Genomic DNA, 22445 nt, shown 5'->3' with positions numbered 1-22445 from the left:
CTTTATTTTATTTTTATGTGGTGCTGAGGATCGAACCCAGCACCCCGCGCATGCCAGGTGAGTGCCCTACTGCTTGAGCCACATCCCCAGCCCTAGGGACTTGATTATTCATTGCACCAAAATTTTAACCATATTAGGAAAAGGGGGTAGTGGGATTTGAGCATACATGTATGAGAACCTGGAGGAAGGGGTGGATCTCCATTTTTCTATAGTGGAAGGACAGTAAACAACTCCTAACAGTCAATAATCCAGAAGTAGGAATACATGCTTATTATTCAAAATAATATGCCAAATGTGGAAACATGATATGGAAGTAAGTGCCAAAATAGTTAGCTAAAATTAGTGAAAGTGGTTTCTTTTGGGGATGGAGAAATGGAAGAAGTGAGCATAGACTGCTGTTCTTTGTCAAATCTTTGTAACAAAACTCTATAAGATGGTAAAACTCTGTAAAAACTAAAATCATTATTTATATAACTAGTTATTTAGTGTCCATCTTCCCATGAGCAGCACACATTCCCAGTAGTCAGAATCTAGCATTGTGAACTCTCCTCTGAATTCTGGCATCCTGGAAAGTCTAGGCACCTAGAGGTGCACATTAAATCTTTGAAGAAGGAAGTCTTTAAGGGAATTTATGCTTTGAAGAGACTACTTGCAATTGAATGGGAGTTTGCACAAGCTAATCTTTGATCCCTGACAATTCAATTGTTCTAACCTACCTTCAGTCTTATTTCAATTTCTCTCTCCCTGCTTCTCTGCTTCTTTCTTCCTTCCCCTACCCTTCTCTTTCTCTCTCCCCTTTCTCCCTTCACCTCCTCTCCCCTCTTCTCTCCACCTCCCCCTTTCTCTTTCCCCTCCCTTCCCCCCACAATTTATGTGGTACTGGATATTAAATCCAGAGGCATCTTACCACTGAACTACATCTCCAAAATGTATTACTACTACTACTATTTATTTATTTATTTATCTATCTATCTATCTATCTATTTATTTATTTATTTTGAGACAGGATCTTGTTAAGTTTCTAAGGATCTCATTAAGTTTCTGAGGCTGATCTCAACTTGAAATCCTCTTGCCTCAGCCTCCCAATGTGGTCATGCATCACCATGACCAGCCATTCCCAGCCCTTTTTGAAACAGGGGCTCATTAAATTATCTGGGTTAGCCTTAAACTTGCAATTCTCCTGTATCAACATCACTAGTAGTTGGGATTAAGGTGTGCATTATAGTGCCCTACTTGGTCTTAATTTATCTTTCTCTATCTTGCTTTTTTTTTTTTTTTTTTTTTTTTGGTGGGTGGCTAGGGATTTAACCCAGGGCCACTGGTTTGGTTGCTGTGAATGGTTCATAATAATGAGAGTTAGTATTTTCTCTTCATATCTGTTCTGGTTTTGTCACTTTCCTACTCATCTGAGCTTCATCAGAAAGACTAAGTGTGAGCTGTTAAGCAATCCTGAAAGAAGTTCCATATTCTTTAAGCCTTAGTTTCTTCATTTAAAAATTTCATTTATAGACCTGGCACGGCAGTACAGACCTGTAATCCCAGCAATTTGGAAGGCTGAGGCAGGAGGATCACAAGTTTGAAGTCAGCCTCAACAACTTAGTGAGATCCTGTCTGGAAAAAAAAAAAAAAAGTCTGGGAATGTTGCTCAATGATAGAGCACTTACTTACTTACCTACCATTAGGACTCACCCTGAATTTGATCCCCAGTATGGCCGAGAGAGAGATAGAGATAGAGGTAGAGGTAGAGAGAGAGAGAGAGAGAGAGAGAGAAAGAAAGAAAGAAAATAGTACAGATATAATGTATACATGTGTGGAACCATTACATGATACCCCATTAAAATGTAATTTTTATATTTTTATGTACCATTTTAATAATGAATAATTAAAAAAATGAAAACAGTACAGAGAATTCCTACATACCCTCTACTCAGCTTAACTTCTTACATAACCGTAGTATAACAATCAAACCAGGAAATTGACATTGAATCATACTTTTTTGTCTTCTTTTGTTTTAGTTGTAGTCGGACACAATACCTTTATTTTATTTATTTTTATGTGGTGCTGAGGATTGAACCCAGGGCCTTGCACCTGCTAGGCAGTATTCTACCACTGAGCTACAACCCAGCCCAGTTTCTTAGTGAAACTACAGACCACATTAAGATCTCACCAGGAGCAATGTTTGAATGTCTGGCACATAGTGAAACTTATACAGTTGGTATTTTTTTTTTTTTTTTTTTTTTTTAGGATCTCACTACAATGACTGTGATAATGTTGATACTAGACTGTTGCCAGGCTGATCTGCTGTCTGTTTCCAGAGAATGCCATGTTCATTCCTACTTCTAAATTATTATTCTAGGGGCTGGGGATACAGTTCAGTGGTAGAGACCTTGCCTAGCATGCTGTGAAGCAATGACAAAAATAAATAAATGCATTCTAACTCCTAGTTTCTGCCACCTGGAATTAGTTAATTCCTTTCTTTTATTTACCTGTATCAAATCCTTCACATCCACCCATCTCCATCAGATCTTTAATAATTTCACTTTCCCATTTTTTCTTTTGGTCCCCCTTTTGCAAGCTGAAGATTAAATACTGGGTCTTGGGCATGCAAGATAAGGGCTCTGCCACTGAGTTATATTATATCCCCAGTCTTTACTCCTATATTTTCTTCTAAGATCTTTACAGTTTCAGTTCTTACTTGGAGGTCTAGGATTTATGTTGAGTTAACCTTTGTGACTGGTGTAAGGATGTGTAGTAATTGCCAAAGAGGAAAATGGAATGGAAGAGAGACATCCACCAATGAAGCTTCCCAAGGAATGTTTTATTTTTCTAGGCTCACTGATTAACTGTAACTGGTTAACTCCTACCTGAGTTCGCAAGGAGGAGGAGGAAGCTGGGGGTGGCAGTGGAGGGTGCACCCAGGGACTCACACCTGCTAGGCAAGCACTCTATCCCTGAGTTAAAACCTCAACCTTGCAGGCTGGATTAAATGCCCTCCTGGGGAATTCCCACCACATAGCATTGCGAAAGCCAAAGTTTTTGACCGCTTTCCTGCTACTCCGTGAGCTCAATAAAGTTGTCTTTTTCTCTGATATTCTAAATCCTTGGTACCCGATGGGCACTCAATAAATCATGATGGAATGAATGAATGTTGTAAACAAAGGACTGATTGACTTGGAGGTAGTACTGCATATAAAGTTTGCATTTATGAGAATAGACACGGAACAATGTACAGTGTTGACAAGTTTATTAATATTCTGACGTCTTTGGTTGCTTGCAAGGCAACACGGAAGAGCAATTACTTATTAAGTTCTATTAGAGGCCTGGGAAACAGCCTTGGAAACGCGCTAGGCGGGGCCGACCCCGCCACACCTCCTAGCTCAAATTCTTTCCGCTTATAGACCCGCCCCCTCCGGCTCAGCTTCCAACTCTAATTGGTTTTCTCGCTTATCCATCTGAGCACTTCGGCGCCTATTGGGTCAACTTTTACACCCTGGTTGCGCACTTCCCGGCGTTGGGAACGCGGAGCGGACGTAGGCTTGCCGCCATTGCGCTGAGGAGAAAGTGGCTGTCTGTGTGAAGGGCTGCGGGGTGCGTGGTGGGTTTTCGGGGCTGAGCTGCGGGAGGCGTAGTTGGGGTCGGGGCTGAACGGTCCGAGGGGTTGAGCCACGTCAGGCTGAATGTACTGTTAGCGAGGCCGGAGTGTAGGCCGTGGGGTCTCTCCGGACGCGTTCCAGGGGTGCTTTTTGAGGGCCTGGGCCTTGCTCGTTAATTTTTGTTTCCCGTCGCTCCCCAGATTCTCCGGGCATGGCCGGAGTATTTCCTTACCGAGGGCCGGGTAACCCAGTGCCCGGCCCTCTAGCCCCGCTGCCGGACTACATGTCAGAGGAGAAGCTGCAGGAGAAAGGTGAGTGGGTAATGAGTGGGAGCTGCGCACGGGGACCGGAGACCCGGCGGGTATGCGCGCTCGCGCAAGCTGATTTAAACCTATCCTCTTAAAAATAGGAGCATGTCATCAGGTGTCAGTCCTTGTTAGACCCATTTAATTTCATTCAGTCAAGTTATTTTAAGAGTCTCATTTTCAGGTGCTGATCCAATGGGGAATGTAATTGTGATGGAGAGAAGGCTCCTGCCCCTGTAGTATTTAAATTGCTTTGACAGAAAAGGACAATAAAAACCCTAAGTATCTAACAAATATACAGTTAGTGGTAAATGCGATGGGGGGGGGGCGGAATAAAACGGAGTAAGATAGCAAGATAATTAACAGGGAGTGCTGATCTCTCACAAGGCCTGATGGAGCTTACCCTGCTGCAAGAGTGGGGGATAATTAGGCTAAGAGTGTGCAGTCCTTTAAACTGAGATGCTTTTGTAGCCAGAAAATGGCAGCAGTTGCAGGCCAAACGTTATGCAGAAAAGCGGAAGTTTGGATTTGTGGATGCTCAGAAGGAAGATATGCCCCCAGAACATGTCAGGAAGATCATTCGAGACCATGGAGACATGACCAACAGAAAATTCCGCCATGACAAAAGAGTCTATCTGGGGTAAGCAACGTACTAAAATAATTTTATTTGGAGTTTGGCCTCTTTTTCTTATCTCTGTCCTACAGGTTATAGACTTGGATAAATCCTCTGTTTTTTCAGGACAGGACCATTCTTTGACAGCATGTCTTTGCAATTATAAGAGAAAGAAAATCACTGGGATTCTGTGATAATAATCAGATCTTCCAATTGCAATTTATTGCTGATTTCTGTTTTTAATCTGGGATTGGCACTTTAGTTTGTTCTGTTGATGCCAATATAAAGTGCCCCTGTCATTGAGCAGGTTGAAGCCCATAAAGTGTGACACTTTATGCAGTTGGCTGCCTGCATCTTCCTAGTGACCAAGATTCTGAGGTTTAGGGGATTTAACTCCTGAGATCTTTGAACTATTGTTTTTCTGTGCCTCTAAGCTTGAGTGAGTATAAGAACAAATTGTTGAACAAATCTCTGTTTCATTTGGACATAAATGTTAACCACTAATGAACAAGTCTAAGCTAGACATGAAAGTTAAAGAAAAAAAAAAAATTTCCAGTGCTGGGAATGAACCCAGGGTCTCATACATGCTAGGCAGTCACTCTGGGTCAGCCCCTGGATCATGTCTAATCCTAACTACTCAGGAGGGTGAGGCAGGAGAATCACAAGGTCAAGATCAGCCTAAGCAACTTTGGCCCTAAGCAAGTTAGTGAGATCTTGTCTCAAAATAAAAAATAAGGGGCTGGGGTTATGGCTCAGTGGTAGAGCACACGTCTTGCACGTGTGAGGCACTGGATTTGATCCTCAGCACCACATAAAAAGAAATAAAGGCATTGTGTTCATCTACAACTAAATATATATATATATATATATTTTTTTTATAATAAAAATAAATAAATAAAATGACTGGGGATGTAGCTCAGGTCCTGGGTTTAATCCCCAATACTATAAAAATAAGTAACTTTTAAAGAAAATTTTCCTGGGGTTACAGCATTAATACATACAGGTAATAATTATCTCCTTTCTGTAGGGTGCAAGCTAGTGTTTTGATAGACATGAGACAAATAGTTTCAGTAAAGAGTGGGGAATAATTTTTTATGGAAGATGCAGAGGAATAATGTGAGATACCCTAAAAACTGTCTTCAGAGGGATAGCTATTGATTTCAGGGGACTTATTCCTAGTATTGCAGTACTGTGAAGTTTAAGAGGAAGATTGGCATAAGGTGAAGATAGAGATTGGGAGTCAGGACTCCTAGTCATTGAGTGCCTGTGTGTTAAGTTGGGAGATTTGGACTATAAGGCAAGATTTTCTGTGGAATGTGATAGTGTGATAACATGTTTCTTTTTTGGCATGGGATAAGTAGCACAACACTTTGTCATTCCTGATAAGTCTTTTCTCTTTTTAATGTGATAGTGCCCTAAAGTACATGCCCCATGCAGTCCTCAAACTCCTGGAGAATATGCCTATGCCTTGGGAACAGATCCGGGATGTGCCTGTGCTGTACCATATCACTGGAGCCATTTCCTTCGTCAATGAGATTCCTTGGGTCATTGAGCCAGTCTATATCTCCCAGTGGGGGTGAGAAGGGCTAAATATGGTGTGTGGTATGGGGAGTGGTGGTTGGGGCACAGTGGGTGGAAACTGATGTGTGATATTCTTGTTTTCTAGGTCAATGTGGATCATGATGCGTCGAGAAAAAAGAGACAGGAGGCATTTTAAGAGGATGCGCTTCCCTCCTTTTGATGATGAGGAGCCCCCCTTGGACTATGCTGATAACATTTTAGATGTTGAGCCTCTAGAAGCCATTCAGCTAGAGTTGGACCCTGAGGAGGATGCACCTGTGTTGGACTGGTTTTATGATCACCAGCCATTGAGAGATAGTAGAAAGTAAGGAGTGGGTGGATACCTATGAGAGTTCTGGAAACGGGGGTCCTTGAAGAACAAGAGATGATGGTATGATTTGAAAACCTGCCTGCTTGTTGTGGACTCCTTTTATTTCCCCTGTAGGTATGTTAATGGCTCCACTTACCAGCGCTGGCAGTTCACACTGCCTATGATGTCTACTCTATACCGCCTGGCCAATCAACTCCTAACAGATTTGGTGGACGACAATTACTTCTATCTTTTTGATCTGAAGGCCTTCTTTACCTCCAAGGCGCTTAATATGGCCATTCCTGGAGGCCCCAAATTTGAACCTCTTGTTCGAGACATTAACCTACAGTAAGTTGGAGAGAGATTTTAGGCACTTTGGGTAGAATGAAGATTAGACTTGTGTGTGTGTGTGTGTGTGTGTGTGTGTGTCTGTTGATTGGAACCAGGACCTTGTATGTACTAGGGAAATGCTCTTGTTTCTGAGCTACATTCTCAGTCCTTAAACTTGATTCTTGAGATTATGGTATAACTTCCAAATTAGTCTGCTTATCCTTGATTTTGTACTCTAGGGATGAAGATTGGAATGAATTCAATGATATTAATAAAATCATTATTCGGCAGCCTATCCGCACTGAATATAAGATTGCTTTTCCTTACCTATACAACAACCTTCCACATCATGTCCATCTCACCTGGTAAGAGAACTGAAGTGCATCAGTGGGAAAGGAAAAGGCTAATATTTAGGGTGGGCTAAGGCAGGATACTTTGGCTGACTCTTCCTTTCATTTTAGGTATCATACTCCTAATGTTGTGTTCATCAAAACTGAGGATCCTGATTTGCCAGCTTTCTACTTTGATCCTTTGATCAATCCAATCTCTCACAGGCATTCTGTCAAGGTGAGCAGGGACACTTTTTTGTTGAATTTTTTTGAGATGCTGGAGATTGAACCCAGGACCTTGTTCATGCTAGGCAAGGGCTCTACTCAGCCCCAGTCCTAGAGAAGAGACTTGGCCTCAGCTTTTAACTGAGAAAGTTTATGAGCTTAGCTATTACTAGATAAAAATGCAATTAGGGAGAGAGAGAGAGAGGCATGGTTTCCATACTATTAAATGTTCCCCTTCAAACTATAGGTTAACTTGAGAATTTTATTTGGCTCAAAACAGGTTGCTATAAACTTGGGTTTTGTGATTATCTGTTTGGGCTTATTGTTACTCCTCTTGGGTTCTCTCTGTAGTCTATTCTTGTCTGTCTTATTGGGTTCTTTGTTTTTTTGAATCTTTTCTTTTTTCCCAGAGTAACACACACAAGTTTATTGAAGGGATAGGACAAAGGAAAGGGAACACTCTCAAGGGAGAAAGTGGGTCCTCTCAGAGAGGAGAGAGACATTGTGCCTTTCCTGCATCCAGTTTTATTGGGGATCCTACAGAGTCCCACTCAGGTCCACCTCTTTACTTTTTTTTTTTTTTATAAGTTCTAATTAGTTATACTGACAATACATTTTTGACACATCATACATAAGTGGAGTATAATTTCTCATTCTGATTGTACATGATGTAGAATCACACCTGTTGTGTAATCATATATGTACATAGAGTATTAATGTCCAATTCATTCTACTATCCTTCCTACCCTCATACCATTTCCCTTCCCATCACTCCCCTCTGTCTAATCTTCTATTCTTCCCTAGCCCCCAGCCTCCTATTCTTTTTTGGGGGGGCAGGTACCGGGGATTGAACTCAGGGGCACTCAACCACTGAGCCACATCCCCAGCCCTATTTTGTATTTTATTTAGAGATAGGGTCTTATTGAGTTGCTTAGCACCTTGCTGTTGCTGAGGCTGGCTTTGAAATTGTGATCCTGCTGCCTCAGCCTCCCAAGCCCCTGGGATTACAGGTGTGTGCCACCATGCCCTGCTCTGCCTCCCCCCACCCATTTAAAAAATCTTTAGTGACATATTATCCTACAGCCACTTAAAGTGTATAATTCTGTGGTTTTTCAGTTTATTTTCAGAGTCATGCTGCCAGCACCACAGGCAATTTAAAAACATTTCATCACACCAAAATGAAGCTCTTAGTGGTCACTTTCCATATTCCCCCCACCCCCATTTCCCTTGCCCTATACAACTACTGATCTACCTTTTATCATGAATTTGTTTCTCTCTTCTGGACATTCATATATAAATTCATAGGTCATGTGGTCTTATGACTGATTTTGTATATTTAGCATGATGTTTTCAGTGTTCAGCTTTGTTCCATTGTGTGTATGTGTGTTTGTTTGCTGGTGGTGTCAGTTGAACCCAGGGCCTAGCAAGTGCTATACTAGTGAGCTACCGGCCCCATTGTGGTTTTTTTTGTTTTTTTTTTTTGTACCAGGGATTGAACTCAGGGACACTCGACCACTGAGCCCCTTCCCCGGCCCTATTTTGTATTTTATTTAGACATATGGTTTCACTGAGTTGCTTAACACTTCGCTTTTGCTTAGGCTGGCTTTGAACTCACGATCCTCCTGTCTCAGCCTCCCAAGCCATTGTTGACATTACAGTCGTGCGCTACAATCCACTGGTTTTTTTTTTTTTTTTTTTAATTGTACATGGGCACAATATCTTTACTTTGTTTATTTATTTTTTTATGTGGTGCTAAGTGCTCTGCCATTGAGCCACAACCCCAGACCCCATTGTGTTCTTAATATGAGCAGATTTTCCCCAAGATCAGACTTTAGAGCTTGGCCAGAAAGTGATGAGTGTTTTTTTTTTTTTTTATTTTAAGTTGTAGAGATGTACACAATACCTTTGTTTTATTTTTATTTATGTTTTGCTGAGGATCAAACTCAGGGCCCCACACGTGCCAGGCAAGCACTCTACCACTGAGCCAAACCCAGCCTCGTGACTGGTGTTTACTATACTATTAGGATTCCCTTCAGAGGTCTTTGGTGTTAAACCAGTTGGGATATGAGAAGAGATGCTTTCTTGGCTTGTTCTTTGCTCCTTTGGCCTCCATTGCCCTAGCCCTTTGGGCTTCACTTGTTTGGCACCTCAGTTCTCATGGCAGGTGTAGCTAGTGCTTACCCTCTTAAATCTGTGCTCAGTTCAAACCTTTTGGGGTTTCATTTTTCAGAGCCAGGAACCATTGCCAGATGATGATGAAGAATTTGAGCTCCCAGAGTTTGTGGAGCCCTTCTTGAAGGACACACCCCTCTATACAGACAATACAGCCAATGGCATTGCCCTCCTTTGGGCCCCACGGCCCTTCAATCTTCGCTCTGGCCGCACCCGCCGGGCTCTGGACATACCCCTTGTCAAGAATTGGTACGGCTTCTTCTACTTAGGGGGATGGTAGTGGATATATAGGAGAAAAGACTTCATCTGGGCAGGCATGCAGCCTTTTTTCAAAGCTCTGGTGGGTTTGTTTTCCCAGGTATCGGGAGCATTGTCCTGCTGGGCAGCCTGTCAAAGTGAGAGTCTCTTACCAGAAGCTGCTTAAGTACTATGTGCTGAATGCCTTGAAACATCGTCCCCCTAAGGCCCAAAAGAAGAGGTAAGTTGCTCAAGGGCCTCTGCTTCAACTTTTGTTCCAGAGAAAATAATCAGTGCCTAATTCTTACTCCATTTTTTTATTGTTGCCCAGGTATCTGTTCCGCTCCTTCAAAGCTACCAAATTCTTTCAGTCCACAAAGCTGGACTGGGTGGAAGTGGGGCTTCAGGTTTGCCGCCAGGGCTACAACATGCTCAACCTTCTCATTCACCGTAAAAACCTTAACTACCTGCACCTGGACTATAACTTCAACCTCAAACCTGTCAAGACACTTACCACTAAGGTCTCACATTGGATCTTAGGGTTCTTCTGGGTTTAGGGATGGATGACTAGTTTTGTTTGGCATGTATCCATTTGGGACCATTACTTATTAATGCCCTTTCTGTTCTTGGTACTTTTAGGAAAGAAAGAAATCTCGTTTTGGGAATGCTTTCCATTTGTGTCGGGAAGTACTGCGTTTAACTAAGCTGGTTGTAGACAGTCATGTGCAATATCGGTTGGGCAATGTGGATGCCTTCCAGGTGAGGCTAGGAGTCCCCGAATTCTTCCCAAATGGGGAGGCTGGGTGAAGCTTTTGCTGACCATAGAACTGGCTCAGGTTCATAATCTGATGGGGCAATTGTATTGCAGCTGGCAGATGGATTGCAGTATATATTTGCCCATGTGGGGCAGCTGACAGGCATGTATCGTTACAAATACAAACTGATGAGACAGATCCGCATGTGCAAGGACCTGAAGCATCTCATCTATTACCGCTTCAACACGGTGAGATCCTGTCCTTACTAACTACTTCCTTAGTTCTTTTTTCATTTTTATATCTAGTCAGGGCTCTTTACTAGGGATATATTCAGAGAGAGAGTATGAGTGTCATTATTGCCCTCACTTTGTGAATCTCAACACTTCCCCCCAAACCTACTTTTAAGTCTGAATAGGGAGTCTAAGTCACTGACTTCTTCAGAGTTTTTCGTTTACTCCCATTTTAGATGTTGATATTCCATAGTTTTTTTCTTTTTAATGTCCACTTCCCCACTTTATCACTGTTTTCTTTTGTTATTTAATTGAAATGCTAATTTGTATTCTTGACTTCTGCTTGTATCTAGGGTCCTGTGGGGAAGGGCCCTGGCTGTGGCTTCTGGGCTGCTGGCTGGCGTGTCTGGCTGTTTTTTATGCGTGGGATTACTCCTTTGTTAGAGCGATGGCTAGGCAATCTCCTGGCCCGGCAGTTTGAAGGTGAGTGGTCTTTGTCCAGCACTTCCCATTATTGCTTCAAGGGTAGATCATGTGTGCTTCTTTCTTATCTGTTCCCTGTCCTTGTAGAGAATCCCTTCATGCTAGGTTGTTTCTAAATCTCATTATCAAATGAATTCGCCCTGTGATGTGCTGTTTATTGGGTTTCTCTCTGGGGCTTTAAGATTGTCATGTATTTGTAAGAGTGCAGATTCCTCAGATGGCATGGTTGTGAATATCTGAAGTAGCTTGTCTTTTTGTATGTGCTGGGCATATGGATGCTCTGTTAATACTAATTTCCATCACTTTGGATCACTCCACTTCTAGGCCGACACTCAAAGGGGGTGGCAAAAACAGTAACGAAGCAGCGAGTGGAGTCACATTTTGATCTTGAACTTCGGGCAGCTGTGATGCATGACATTCTGGATATGATGCCTGAGGGTATCAAACAGAATAAGGCCCGGACAATCCTGCAGCATCTCAGTGAAGCCTGGCGTTGCTGGAAGGCCAACATTCCCTGGAAAGTAGGTTTCTCTCCTACTCCCAAGAAGGCATAGATATCTATCTTTCTGGGGTTAGGAGTACCACTCCCAGGCACCGTTAGGGGCTGTCTGACTTCTGTCACATTCTCAGGGTACCTTTTACATGTTCAGGTCCCCGGACTGCCAACACCCATAGAAAATATGATCCTTCGATATGTGAAAGCCAAGGCTGACTGGTGGACCAATACTGCCCACTATAACCGCGAACGGATCCGCCGTGGGGCCACTGTAGACAAGACCGTTTGCAAAAAGAACTTGGGCCGCCTTACTCGATTGTACCTGAAGGCAGAACAGGAGCGACAGCACAATTACCTAAAGGTTGGGCATAGTAGGCTGGGTTGGGTGTAGGAAGTGGGCAGGGGTTGGAATGCAGAATTGGGACCTTGTCTTGTCCTGGGATTGGACTATAGTGTGAGGCTAATTTTATGTTCAACTTATAGGATGGGCCTTACATCACAGCAGAGGAAGCAGTGGCAGTGTATACCACTACTGTGCATTGGTTAGAAAGCCGGAGGTTCTCGCCCATTCCATTCCCCCCACTTTCCTACAAGCATGACACCAAATTGCTAATTTTGGCTTTGGAGCGACTCAAGGAAGCTTATAGGTGAGGAATGGGATAGTTGGGCTCTTGCCAGGGAGGTAACTGGGAAGGAATGGCATTGTTGTTAGAGTAGAAACAAAGGTTTAGCCTCAGTGCTTTCAGGGTTTGACATATTAGTTTTCTCATTCACCTTTCCTGTTGCTTTGTCAGTGTGAAGTCTCGATTAAACCAGTCTCAGAGGGAAGAGTTAGGTCTGATTGAGCAAGCCTATGACAACCCCCATGAGGCATTGTCTCGCATCAAGCGTCACCTCCTCACACAGAGAGCATTTAAGGAAGTGAGTAACATGCCCCACAAATTTTCTTTTGTGCTGTCCTCCTCTTTCTTTGTACCCAGACAGGCAGTTTTCCACGGGTAATTGCTGGATTGATGTGAGCTGGCTCCCTTGTTCCACAGGTGGGCATTGAATTCATGGATCTTTATAGTCACCTGGTGCCAGTGTATGATGTGGAACCACTGGAGAAGATAACTGATGCCTACTTGGACCAGTATCTGTGGTATGAAGCAGACAAGCGCCGCCTTTTCCCACCCTGGATCAAACCTGCTGATACGGAACCACCTCCACTGCTTGTTTACAAGTGGTGCCAAGGTATAACTTCTGGATTGCTTTCGGGAATGGGCAATGTTTGAGTTCTGTATAAAAATTCTCATTCCGGCAGTGTGATTGGTGTACTGTTTTATTGCATAATAACAAGGCAGTAATGTTAATGTGAGTGAAGTTGACTCTTGTAGTGATCCAGGTAAATGAATGGAGTGGGTAGTGAAATTGTGTTATGGAATTTATCCATAGCTACTGTGGGCACTGGTCCTGAAAGGAAATTTCTAATTTACTGGGAATATGTCTTACCTATTCTTCAGGCATTAATAACTTGCAGGATGTGTGGGAAACCAGTGAGGGTGAGTGCAATGTCATGCTGGAATCACGCTTTGAGAAGATGTATGAAAAGATTGATTTGACCCTGCTCAATAGGCTGCTGCGACTCATTGTGGATCACAACATAGCTGACTACATGACAGCTAAGAACAATGTTGTCATCAACTATAAGGTTTGTGTTGCGGAAGAGGGGATGTGGCCACTAAGTTAGGATTTGCTAAAGGGAGAACAAGAATTTGGACCCTGGAGTAACCTAGGACATAGTTATGGGTTGTTAAGAGTTGCTGGCTCTTCTTTCTTTCTAGGATATGAACCATACTAATTCATACGGGATCATCAGAGGACTGCAGTTTGCCTCTTTCATTGTGCAATACTATGGTCTGGTGATGGATTTGCTGGTACTGGGATTGCACCGGGCCAGTGAGATGGCTGGGCCCCCTCAGATGCCAAATGACTTTCTTAGTTTCCAGGACATAGCCACTGAAGCTGCTCATCCCATCCGACTCTTCTGTAGATACATTGATCGAATTCATATTTTCTTCAGGTGAGGGGCTTATCTGATTCTTTTTCCTATAGGTCTCTGAAAGCAGCAGTTAACTCACTGGTGGGTTGGGGCTTTCAAGTGAATGAAGTCTGAAGTGGGGTGGGATTTCTATCTGGGCTAGAGGTCTCATAGGGCCCCAGGGTATTGAGCCTCAACAGTATACCTTGTCTGGTAGGTTCACTGCAGATGAGGCTCGGGACCTGATCCAGCGTTACCTAACAGAGCACCCTGACCCCAACAATGAAAACATCGTTGGCTATAACAACAAGAAATGCTGGCCCCGAGATGCCCGTATGCGCCTCATGAAGCATGATGTCAATTTGTGAGTCTAAGTTGGGGTTTGGGAGCTGGAAAGACATCAGCCTGAGGTCTCAATGAGATTTAAGAATATTTAGGAGGTTGTGTTCTGGTTGGGAGGAATGTATCCTGGTAGGGATATTATCAGTTTGGCTTTTAAAGGCAAGTCTTTTCCAGAAGACTGAGTGACCATATGTTCTTTGTGGGCAGAGGTCGGGCAGTATTTTGGGACATCAAGAACCGTCTGCCACGATCAGTGACTACAGTTCAGTGGGAAAACAGCTTCGTGTCTGTGTATAGTAAAGACAACCCTAACCTGCTGTTCAACATGTGTGGCTTTGAGTGCCGCATCCTGCCTAAATGCCGCACTAGCTATGAGGAGTTTACACACAAGGATGGGGTCTGGAACCTACAGAATGAGGTAAAGCTTGGGAATAGGATTCTGAATAATCTCACCCCTGTACCTCTGGGACAAATCTGGGTGAGGAACACAGTCATACTTTTTCCCAATAGTTGGGGGTTGTAGATGTAAACCACCATGCCCAGCTTGATAAGCATATCTTTTCATTACCAGTCTATTGAGTCTTGTTGGGTGGGTAGGGCTTAATTGTGGTCATATTTGGTCCTTGTTCTTATTCCAGAGGCAAGTTAACCTTGACATTGTGATTTAGGTTACTAAGGAACGGACAGCTCAGTGTTTCCTGCGTGTGGATGATGAGTCAATGCAGCGATTCCACAACCGTGTACGTCAAATTCTGATGGCTTCTGGCTCTACCACCTTCACCAAGGTATATAAACCCCTTAGCCCCTGCTTCCCTCATATGCCTCTGCTTATTTCATATCCGATTCAGCTCTCCCCCTGGTTTGCACATCTTTCTAACTTTGTTAAGGATACAGGTCTCCATGCTGTGTGAAATAGCAATCAATTCACATTTATTTTCTGAGAATTCCTTGTAGGGATTCAGCAGTTTACATCTGTGGAATTGAGATTATCTTAAATAAAGGCAAAAGTAGATGTTGGGTTTGAACAAAAAAAGCACATCTTAGTATTTTCCCAGGGGCTTGTTATCTAAGTTATATAGTGCACTTTAACCAGTAGCATAGACTGCCAATTAAAACGCAGTTTTCACTTGCTATCTGTTTATTTTCCCTCCAGTTGTTTCCAGAGGCCCAGTTTAAAGGCAACTAGAATTGAGAAAGAGTAATCCAAGGGTTTGTTCACTGCGTATACTTAGGTTTCTGCTGGACTTATAAATTCACCTCAGGGCTGGGGATATTGCACAGTGGTAGAGCACTTGTCTTGCATGCTGAGGGTTCAGTCTCTGGTACTGGGGGAAAAAGTCACCTCACCCTGGTTTCCCTTAAAGTAACTTGTAGCTACAACATTTTCCTTTCAGTTTGACCTTTTTATCTCTTTAAATATGCAGTACATGTAGAATGCTTTATATATACATACATATATATGTATATGTGTATATATATATATATTTTTTTTTTTTTTTTTTTTTAAGAATGCTTTACATATTTTAGTAAGGCTTCTATTAATAGTGAAATTTGGGCATTTCCCTGCATTTCTCATGATACATTTTTTTGAGTGTAGAACAAGGAAAAAATTTGTCTTTTTTAGGTTGGTCTTTCCCCAGAAAGAGGGAAATATCTAAGGCCAGACAACAGAAATAATGTAACTTGTATTAGTATTTGTTGGTTGCTGCTGTGTTCTAGGTATTGTGCATACACTGGATGCTACCTTCTGAGCTCACTGTCTAGTTGGAGAGACAAATACATGGTCAGAGAACTATAATAGGATGTGACATTTATAGGGGTTATTATTTGGGAATCTGGGAACATTACAGAGTTGATTATTTAGGGTAAGGCTACTGAAAGAAGTCATGAGATGGGGCAGGTGGAGTTGGGACTATCAGGAGATGAGACTGGATAAATGGACAAGAGCTATATCATGGAGGGCATTACCAGTCTATTCAAAATCCTGTTAGGGCTGGAGCTGCTGCTCTAGTAGAGCGCTTGCATAGCATGTGTGAGGCACTGGGTTCGATTCTCAGCACTGCATATAAATATAAATTAGAAAGATAGTGGGCATGGTCACACATACCTGTAATCCCAGCAATTTGGGAGACTGAAGCAGGAGGATCACAAGTTTGAAGCCACCCCTAGCAACTTAGCAAGCCCCTATCTCAAAAGGGTAGGGGGTTAGGGATGTGACTCATTGGCTAAGTGCCCCTGTGTTCAATCTGCAGTGCCCCCCAAAAAAAAAGATGGGATGGAAGATTATTATGGAAGTCTAGGTAAAAAACAAACGAACAAACAATGAAAGCAGATAGAGGAAGGAGAATAGAACAGATTTGATAGGGAGTTAGCAGATAAAGTCAGTAAAACCTTGTTTGGGATACCAGGGGAAAGAAAGAAGTAAAAAATTACATTCACTTTCAGGCATGGGTGAATAGGTGCTTATCTGCCATTGACTGGAAGAAAATATGAAGAGCAGGGTGCCATTGTCCCCACCCCCCAGTTGAGTCTCACTATATTGCCTGGGCTGGTCTTGAATTCCTAGGCTCCAGCAATCTTCCTGACTCTGCTTCTGTAATAGCTGGGGCTATAGGCATGCACCACAATATCCAGCTTGTTTTGTTTATTGTAGGTTTTATGTGTTAATGTACGTATGCATGTATTTTTTGGTACAGGGGATTGAACTCAAAGCCTTACATATGTTAGGCAAGTAGTACTGTACCACTAAGCTACTCCTAAGCCCAAAGAGAGGCTTAAGAAGGAAAATAAATGAAATTAGGATATAAAAAATTTGAAGTTCATGCCAGGCATGGTGGTGCATGCCTGTAATCCTCGCAGCTGGGAAGGCTGAGACAGGAGAATTGCAAGTTCAAGGCCAGCCTCAGCGATGGTGAGGCACTAAGCAACTCAGTGAGACCCTGTCTCTAAATAAAATACAAAATAGGGCTGGGGTGTGGCTCAGTGATTGAGTACCCCTAAGTTCACTCTCCAGTACCAAAAAAAAAAAAAAAAAACATCAACAAACAAACTGAAGTTCATGAGAACAACCATGAGGTGTCCAGCAGGCATTTATTTATATTTCTTCACTTCTAAGTCACATGTATACATGAATGCATCATAGATGTGTGTGTATATGTACACACAGATATCCCCCCCTTCCTCTTAGTAGTGTCTCTTAAATTGATGATCTCTTAGATTTGATGAAAAACATTGTGAGTTTGAGGCTCTAGGAAAAGAAAGTAAGAAATGAGAGCAATCAGTGTTAACTTAGAGGGCTTTCCTATAGGATGTCCAAGTAATTTAGGAGTCTGTTGACATAAAGATTGAAAGTTCAAGAGTGAGCAAGATCTTGGAGCCTGGGGAACACCAAAAACCAGTGTGGCCAGAAGGTGGAGGGAGAGTGCCAGGACACATGAGCCAAGGCTGTAAGGAATGAGTGTCCAGAATTGGAGTAGATACATAACAGTGTCAGTTGCCTAAGAGCTTTTCTGTTAGATAAGGACTGAAAAGCATCCACTGGATTTGCCAGTTAGGACGTCATTGGTGACCTTAGAGCTGTTTCAGAAATAGTGGGGATGAAAGCCAGATGGCAGTGGGTTAGGCTTTATGGGAAATGAGTGGAGACAAGGACGATCTGTTTGCCAGAGCTGGAGTTAAGAACATTAGATGCCACCTAGAGGGAGCTATAAGTCAAGGCAGGTATTTTTGAATGGGAGTGACTTGATTAAGAAGGAGCTAGTTGCAGTTGCAGGTACATCACAGAAGTGTGATGATTGATGGAGTAGAGTTGCAGAGGTGTTCAGAAGGGATAAGGCAAGTAGAGGAAAAGTCCTCTGAGCCTAATAGGTGTGAATATAGGTGAAGTTAGTGGGAAGTTCAAACAGCATCTTGAATTTGTCAGCTTATTTGTGCAGGAGTGAAGGGCTTGGGTTGTGCACATTAGACGTGAGAACTGCAACGAGATGTGATAATGATTGTTGAAGAAATAAGAGATTGGCAGGTGTGCTGAGGACCCAGGTGGGTTTCTAGAAAATAAAAGTCAAGGAGAGTAGAACAGATTTGATAAGCAGTTAGCAGATAAAGTCAGCAAAACCTTGTTGGGATACTAGGGGAAAGAAAGAGGTAAGTAAGTGGGTGTTCACTTTTCATGGAAGCACTCAACTATTCATTGATGAGATAGAGAAAGCACATAAATTTTAGTAGTTGTTTAGAATGGGGTTTGTCAGAAGGCTGTCATAAATTTCTGGAAAAGGATTGGGTAAAGAGGAAATCAAGGATGCTGGACCACATTGGGATCCTGGATGACAGCAGAGAGGAAAGAAGGAAGAAACCAAAAGTGGCCATTGGCCTTGGGAAAAAATAACAGATCAGCCAGGAATGGTGGTACATACCTATAAACCCAGTCTCCTGGAAGGTGGGACAGGACGGTCACAAGTTTGAAGCAAGCCTCAGCAACTTGAGAGAGACCCTGTTTCAAAATAAAATAAGGGCTGTGGTCAATGTACCTCATTGTTAGAGCACCTTTAGGTTCAGCTACCAGTGACAGACAGACACACACACACAAACACACACACACCAACCAATTAAAAAATGAAATAGTTAGAAAGTTACTTATTTTTAATGTGATTATACATCCAGAGCAAATCTAAACTGCTATAGCTGTGTGTGCACTATATAATTTAATATGGGTCTACATAGTACTTATAGCTTGAGGGAAAGGTATAAATAAAGTCTTAGTTAAATAATCTTCATACTACGCATTTTTTTTCTTCCTCTTAACTATAATTCTTGATCACTTAAGTCTTTTTGTTTATATTGGCAAAAAGTTGAAATCTTTGGATGATTAGGAAACTAAAATTACAGATTGCTTTTTGCTCCCTCAAATGGTATGTTCGCTTTAGCAATAGATTTGAGGGCAGGGTGATGAGGATAGGTATAGAAGTATGTATAACATATATGGAAAAACATCCAAAGCTGTTGGAGAAGAGGAAGCAAGGATAAATTTGTTTGGATTATGTTGGATTATTATTATTTTTTGTTCCAAGCAGTGCTGTTGGGGATTGAACCCAGGGCTTTGTACTTGATAGACAAACACTCTACCACTGAGCTATATCCCCAGCTCTCCTTATTATTTTTTATTTTGAGATGGGGTCTCACTAAGTTGCTGAGGATGGCCTCACTGAACTTGCAATCCTGTCTTAGCTTTGCTAGTCACTGTGCCTCACTGCATTCCTCAAGTATTTACTTATTTGTATCAGGAATTGAACCCAGAGGGTGCTTAATCACTGAGCCACATTCCCAGCCCTTTTTTATGGTATTTTATTTACAGAAAGGGTCTTGCTAAGTTGCTGAGGCCAGCTTTGAACTCCTCCTGCCTCAGTCTCCCAAGCAGTGGGAATTATAGGCTTGTGCGGTGGTGTCTGGTCCCTCAAGTTTTTTTTTTTTTTTTTTTTTAATATTTAATATTGTTATAGGTGGACACAATATCTTTATTTTTATTGGTGCTGAGGATCAAACCCAGTGCCTGACATATGCTAGCCAAGTGCTCTACCTCTGAGCCACAATCCCAGCCCCAAATAAATGCTCTGACATTTCTTTTTTGTATTTTTCTTTTTTATTTTATTTTATTTACTGTGTCCCAGGCTTCTTTATTTAAGAATGAAGTATGAATGATGTGGGGATTAAAATCAAGAGCATGATTGAACTTCACCTTCCCACCAATCAGTTCCCCAACTCCTCACCCCACCCTGTGAGCTTCTAATTCTTTCCTTAGTGAATGAAGAACTTAATCCCAAAAGCCCTGGTCTGGACTCCAGGTTCTCTCCCTAGCTCCTCTTCCCTCTGCCCCTATACCTGGGAAAGGCAGATACCTCAGTTTGAATGCATGGGAGAGCCCAGAGTGGTGACAGAGATAGAGGGAAAGGCTTCCCCCTCAGGAAGAGGGACCGGGGAGTAGAGTATGGTGAAGTGAGGGCTTCTGTAACCTGAGGTACCAAAATGGGGCCCTGGGGCCAGAGGAAAGGATACAGGTCCCCTGAAAAAGGAGAAGCTGCAGCCTCAAAATCCTCCTCTTGTTGGGAATAATCAATGCTTGATCATTTGCCCTTCTGGCGCCGGTTACAGAACTACATTCAGACCACCTGGGAGTGGAAGACACGGGAGAGTGACATTAGACTACAAGCTCCTGGAGTTGGGTCTGGCTTTGTTTGATCATTTCACCCAAAGCCCAAGTGGCAGGAGGACAGGAACCAGAGCTGGAGAAAAGGGAGTGGCAACTAGGGAGGCAGAGAGATGGTGTGGACAGGGACAGGTACACTCACATCCTTCTCAAGCTCTAGGAGTTCGGCAGTGTGGCTGATCTCCTGCAGTGGGGGTTTTGGGTACTGCAAGAACATGTTCTCTAGGTTGCCTCTCACTCCGCTCTCAATATTTGTTCGCTTTCTCTTCCGGGCTTGCAGGAGGGTCTCCGCTTTGCATGTCTCCTGAAGGTTTTTATTATTGTCTGCTTCCTCCACACACTTCTGTAGCAGGGGCCGCAGCTGGCACATGTTCTTGAAACTAAGCTGCAGAGCCTCAAAACGGCAGGTGGTTGTTTGGCTGAACACCTTCCCAAAGAGAACCCCACGGTGAGCCCCACATCGGCCTGAGTATATCCCAGGTTGATCCTCTTCTGCTTCAGTAGCTTGGCAAATTCCTCCAGTTCTTTCTGCCAAGCTTGGATATCTTGGGATTCCTCAGGGTTTTGATCCACCTTCTCCTCTCCACTTTCACCACAGCAGGGTGAGCAATGTAGGGCTCGGGGGAGGCCCCTTCAGAGTTGCTTTCCATCCCAGCTCCCACTTCGATCTCAGGCTGAGAGCTCTCTAGGCCACCGTGGGGGATCAGGCCCATTCCAACCTGAGGTCCACAGTATGCCATCTCTCCACAGAACTCATAGGGTGGAGGGCATGAGGGAATCCCCCCACACGTCCGAACCTGGCCCGATTCCTGGACCACCCGGAGGGCCTGGGAAGCTTAGCCAGGTCCGAGGGTCAATCTAGCTCGGCTCTGGCCCTCCTGGCCCATTACCCCCACCGCCCAGAGGGGGCGAGAAGGCAAAGTCTAAAGCCATGGATTAGAAGTGCACCCCAAGCCGGGGGCCTGACAAAATAAGGACTCACCAAGGAACTGCTCAACACCTCTTTCCCTCCCCAATCCCACCCACTCACATTTCTTTTTTTTAATTTTTATTTTTTGATGATGCTGGTGATTGAACCCAGGACTTTGTGCATGCAAGGCAAGCACTCTACCAACTGAGCTATATCCCCAGTCCCTTCTCAAGTTTTAATGTATTATGTTTTTAGTTTATTCAGTTAAAAATATTTTCTAATTTCCCATGTGAGTTTTTATTTCACTTAGAGGTTATTTAGAAATATATTGTTTGATTTTCACATATTTGGGAGTTTCTTTTATTAGTTTCTAGCTTTATTCCATTATGATCAGAGAATATATTATTCTGTATATTCTTAATTTTAATTTTTTTTAAAGAGAGAATTTTTTAATATTTATTTTTTAGTTTTCGGCGGACACAACATCTTTATTTGTATGTGGTGCTGAGGATCGAACCCAATGCTGCTCGCGTGCCAGGCGAGCACGCTACTGCTTGAGCCACATCCCTAGCCCGTTTTGTTTTGTTTTTTAATGGACTAAGACTTGTTTTATGGCCTTGCATATATGGTCTACTATCTTGTTGACTGTCCAGTTATCAGTTAATTGATTACATTGTGATCAATTTGTATATATATTTTTTTCTTGATCTATTTCTATCAGTTACTGAGAAAAGAGTATTAGTTTGCTTGTTTTGTATTTGAAATGGAGTCTTGCTATGTTGCGGAGGCTGAAATAGAGCTCCTGGGCTCAAGTGGTCTCCTACCTTAGGCCTCCAGAGTAGCTGGGGTTTACTGGTGTGCATGCACCACTGCACCCAGCTTTGTATGAGGAATGTTGGACATTTTCCAGCTATAGTTGTAGATTTATTTCCCTTTTCAAGTTCGTCTTCCTCCCTCCCCATGCCAGCATTGAGGATCGAGCCCAGGGCCTCTTCATGTGTCAAGTGTTCTACCTCTGGGCTACATCCCAGCCCATTCTACGGTCTCTTTTCAAAAGATTTTACCTTACAAATGGTCTGAATACTCCAAAAAAGGCTAATATAACGATCAATAAATCATTTATCTTGTTGCCCCCCCCCCATTTGGTATGGGGATTGAAATCTGGGGCACCCTACTACTGACCTACATCCCCAGCCCTTTTTATTCATTTTTGAGCTCCTTCAGATTTAGCTTCCCTAGTCTTGCCAGGCCCTCCTTGTTCATCTATTTGTTTTTCTTTTTGGTACTGGGGATTGAACCCAGGGATGCTTAACTACTGAGTCAAATCCCCAGCCCC

At 42.9% G+C, this 22445-nt stretch overlaps 1 protein-coding gene and 1 pseudogene across 1 annotated transcript in view; one reads left to right on the top strand and one right to left on the bottom strand.

The window, feature by feature from the left end:
- Positions 1 to 3507: 3507 nt before the first annotated feature.
- Prpf8 (pre-mRNA processing factor 8) overlaps positions 3508 to 22445 on the top strand; it is a 32791-nt gene continuing 13853 nt past the window's right edge. Inside the window, exons 1-24 of the mRNA XM_076871206.1 lie at positions 3508 to 3588; positions 3794 to 3904; positions 4370 to 4538; positions 5923 to 6087; positions 6178 to 6396; positions 6517 to 6729; positions 6951 to 7076; positions 7173 to 7278; positions 9496 to 9686; positions 9796 to 9915; positions 10006 to 10195; positions 10314 to 10433; positions 10543 to 10677; positions 11013 to 11142; positions 11467 to 11663; positions 11793 to 11999; positions 12122 to 12285; positions 12433 to 12559; positions 12679 to 12871; positions 13141 to 13328; positions 13462 to 13700; positions 13876 to 14022; positions 14208 to 14418; positions 14669 to 14785. Coding sequence (XP_076727321.1) covers positions 3805 to 3904; positions 4370 to 4538; positions 5923 to 6087; positions 6178 to 6396; positions 6517 to 6729; positions 6951 to 7076; positions 7173 to 7278; positions 9496 to 9686; positions 9796 to 9915; positions 10006 to 10195; positions 10314 to 10433; positions 10543 to 10677; positions 11013 to 11142; positions 11467 to 11663; positions 11793 to 11999; positions 12122 to 12285; positions 12433 to 12559; positions 12679 to 12871; positions 13141 to 13328; positions 13462 to 13700; positions 13876 to 14022; positions 14208 to 14418; positions 14669 to 14785 — 3774 coding nt within the window. The 5' untranslated portion in view covers positions 3508 to 3588; positions 3794 to 3804. The remainder of the gene's footprint in view (positions 3589 to 3793; positions 3905 to 4369; positions 4539 to 5922; positions 6088 to 6177; positions 6397 to 6516; positions 6730 to 6950; positions 7077 to 7172; positions 7279 to 9495; positions 9687 to 9795; positions 9916 to 10005; positions 10196 to 10313; positions 10434 to 10542; positions 10678 to 11012; positions 11143 to 11466; positions 11664 to 11792; positions 12000 to 12121; positions 12286 to 12432; positions 12560 to 12678; positions 12872 to 13140; positions 13329 to 13461; positions 13701 to 13875; positions 14023 to 14207; positions 14419 to 14668; positions 14786 to 22445) is intronic.
- On the bottom strand, positions 19893 to 21132 carry LOC143409751 (POU domain, class 5, transcription factor 1-like; annotated as a pseudogene).

The sequence above is a fragment of the Callospermophilus lateralis genome, chromosome 11 (assembly GCF_048772815.1).
Source record: "Callospermophilus lateralis isolate mCalLat2 chromosome 11, mCalLat2.hap1, whole genome shotgun sequence".
Classification (NCBI taxonomy): domain Eukaryota; kingdom Metazoa; phylum Chordata; class Mammalia; order Rodentia; family Sciuridae; genus Callospermophilus; species Callospermophilus lateralis.
The sequence above is the reverse complement of the archived record's forward strand: the minus strand, read 5'-3'. Positions and strand labels throughout refer to the sequence as shown.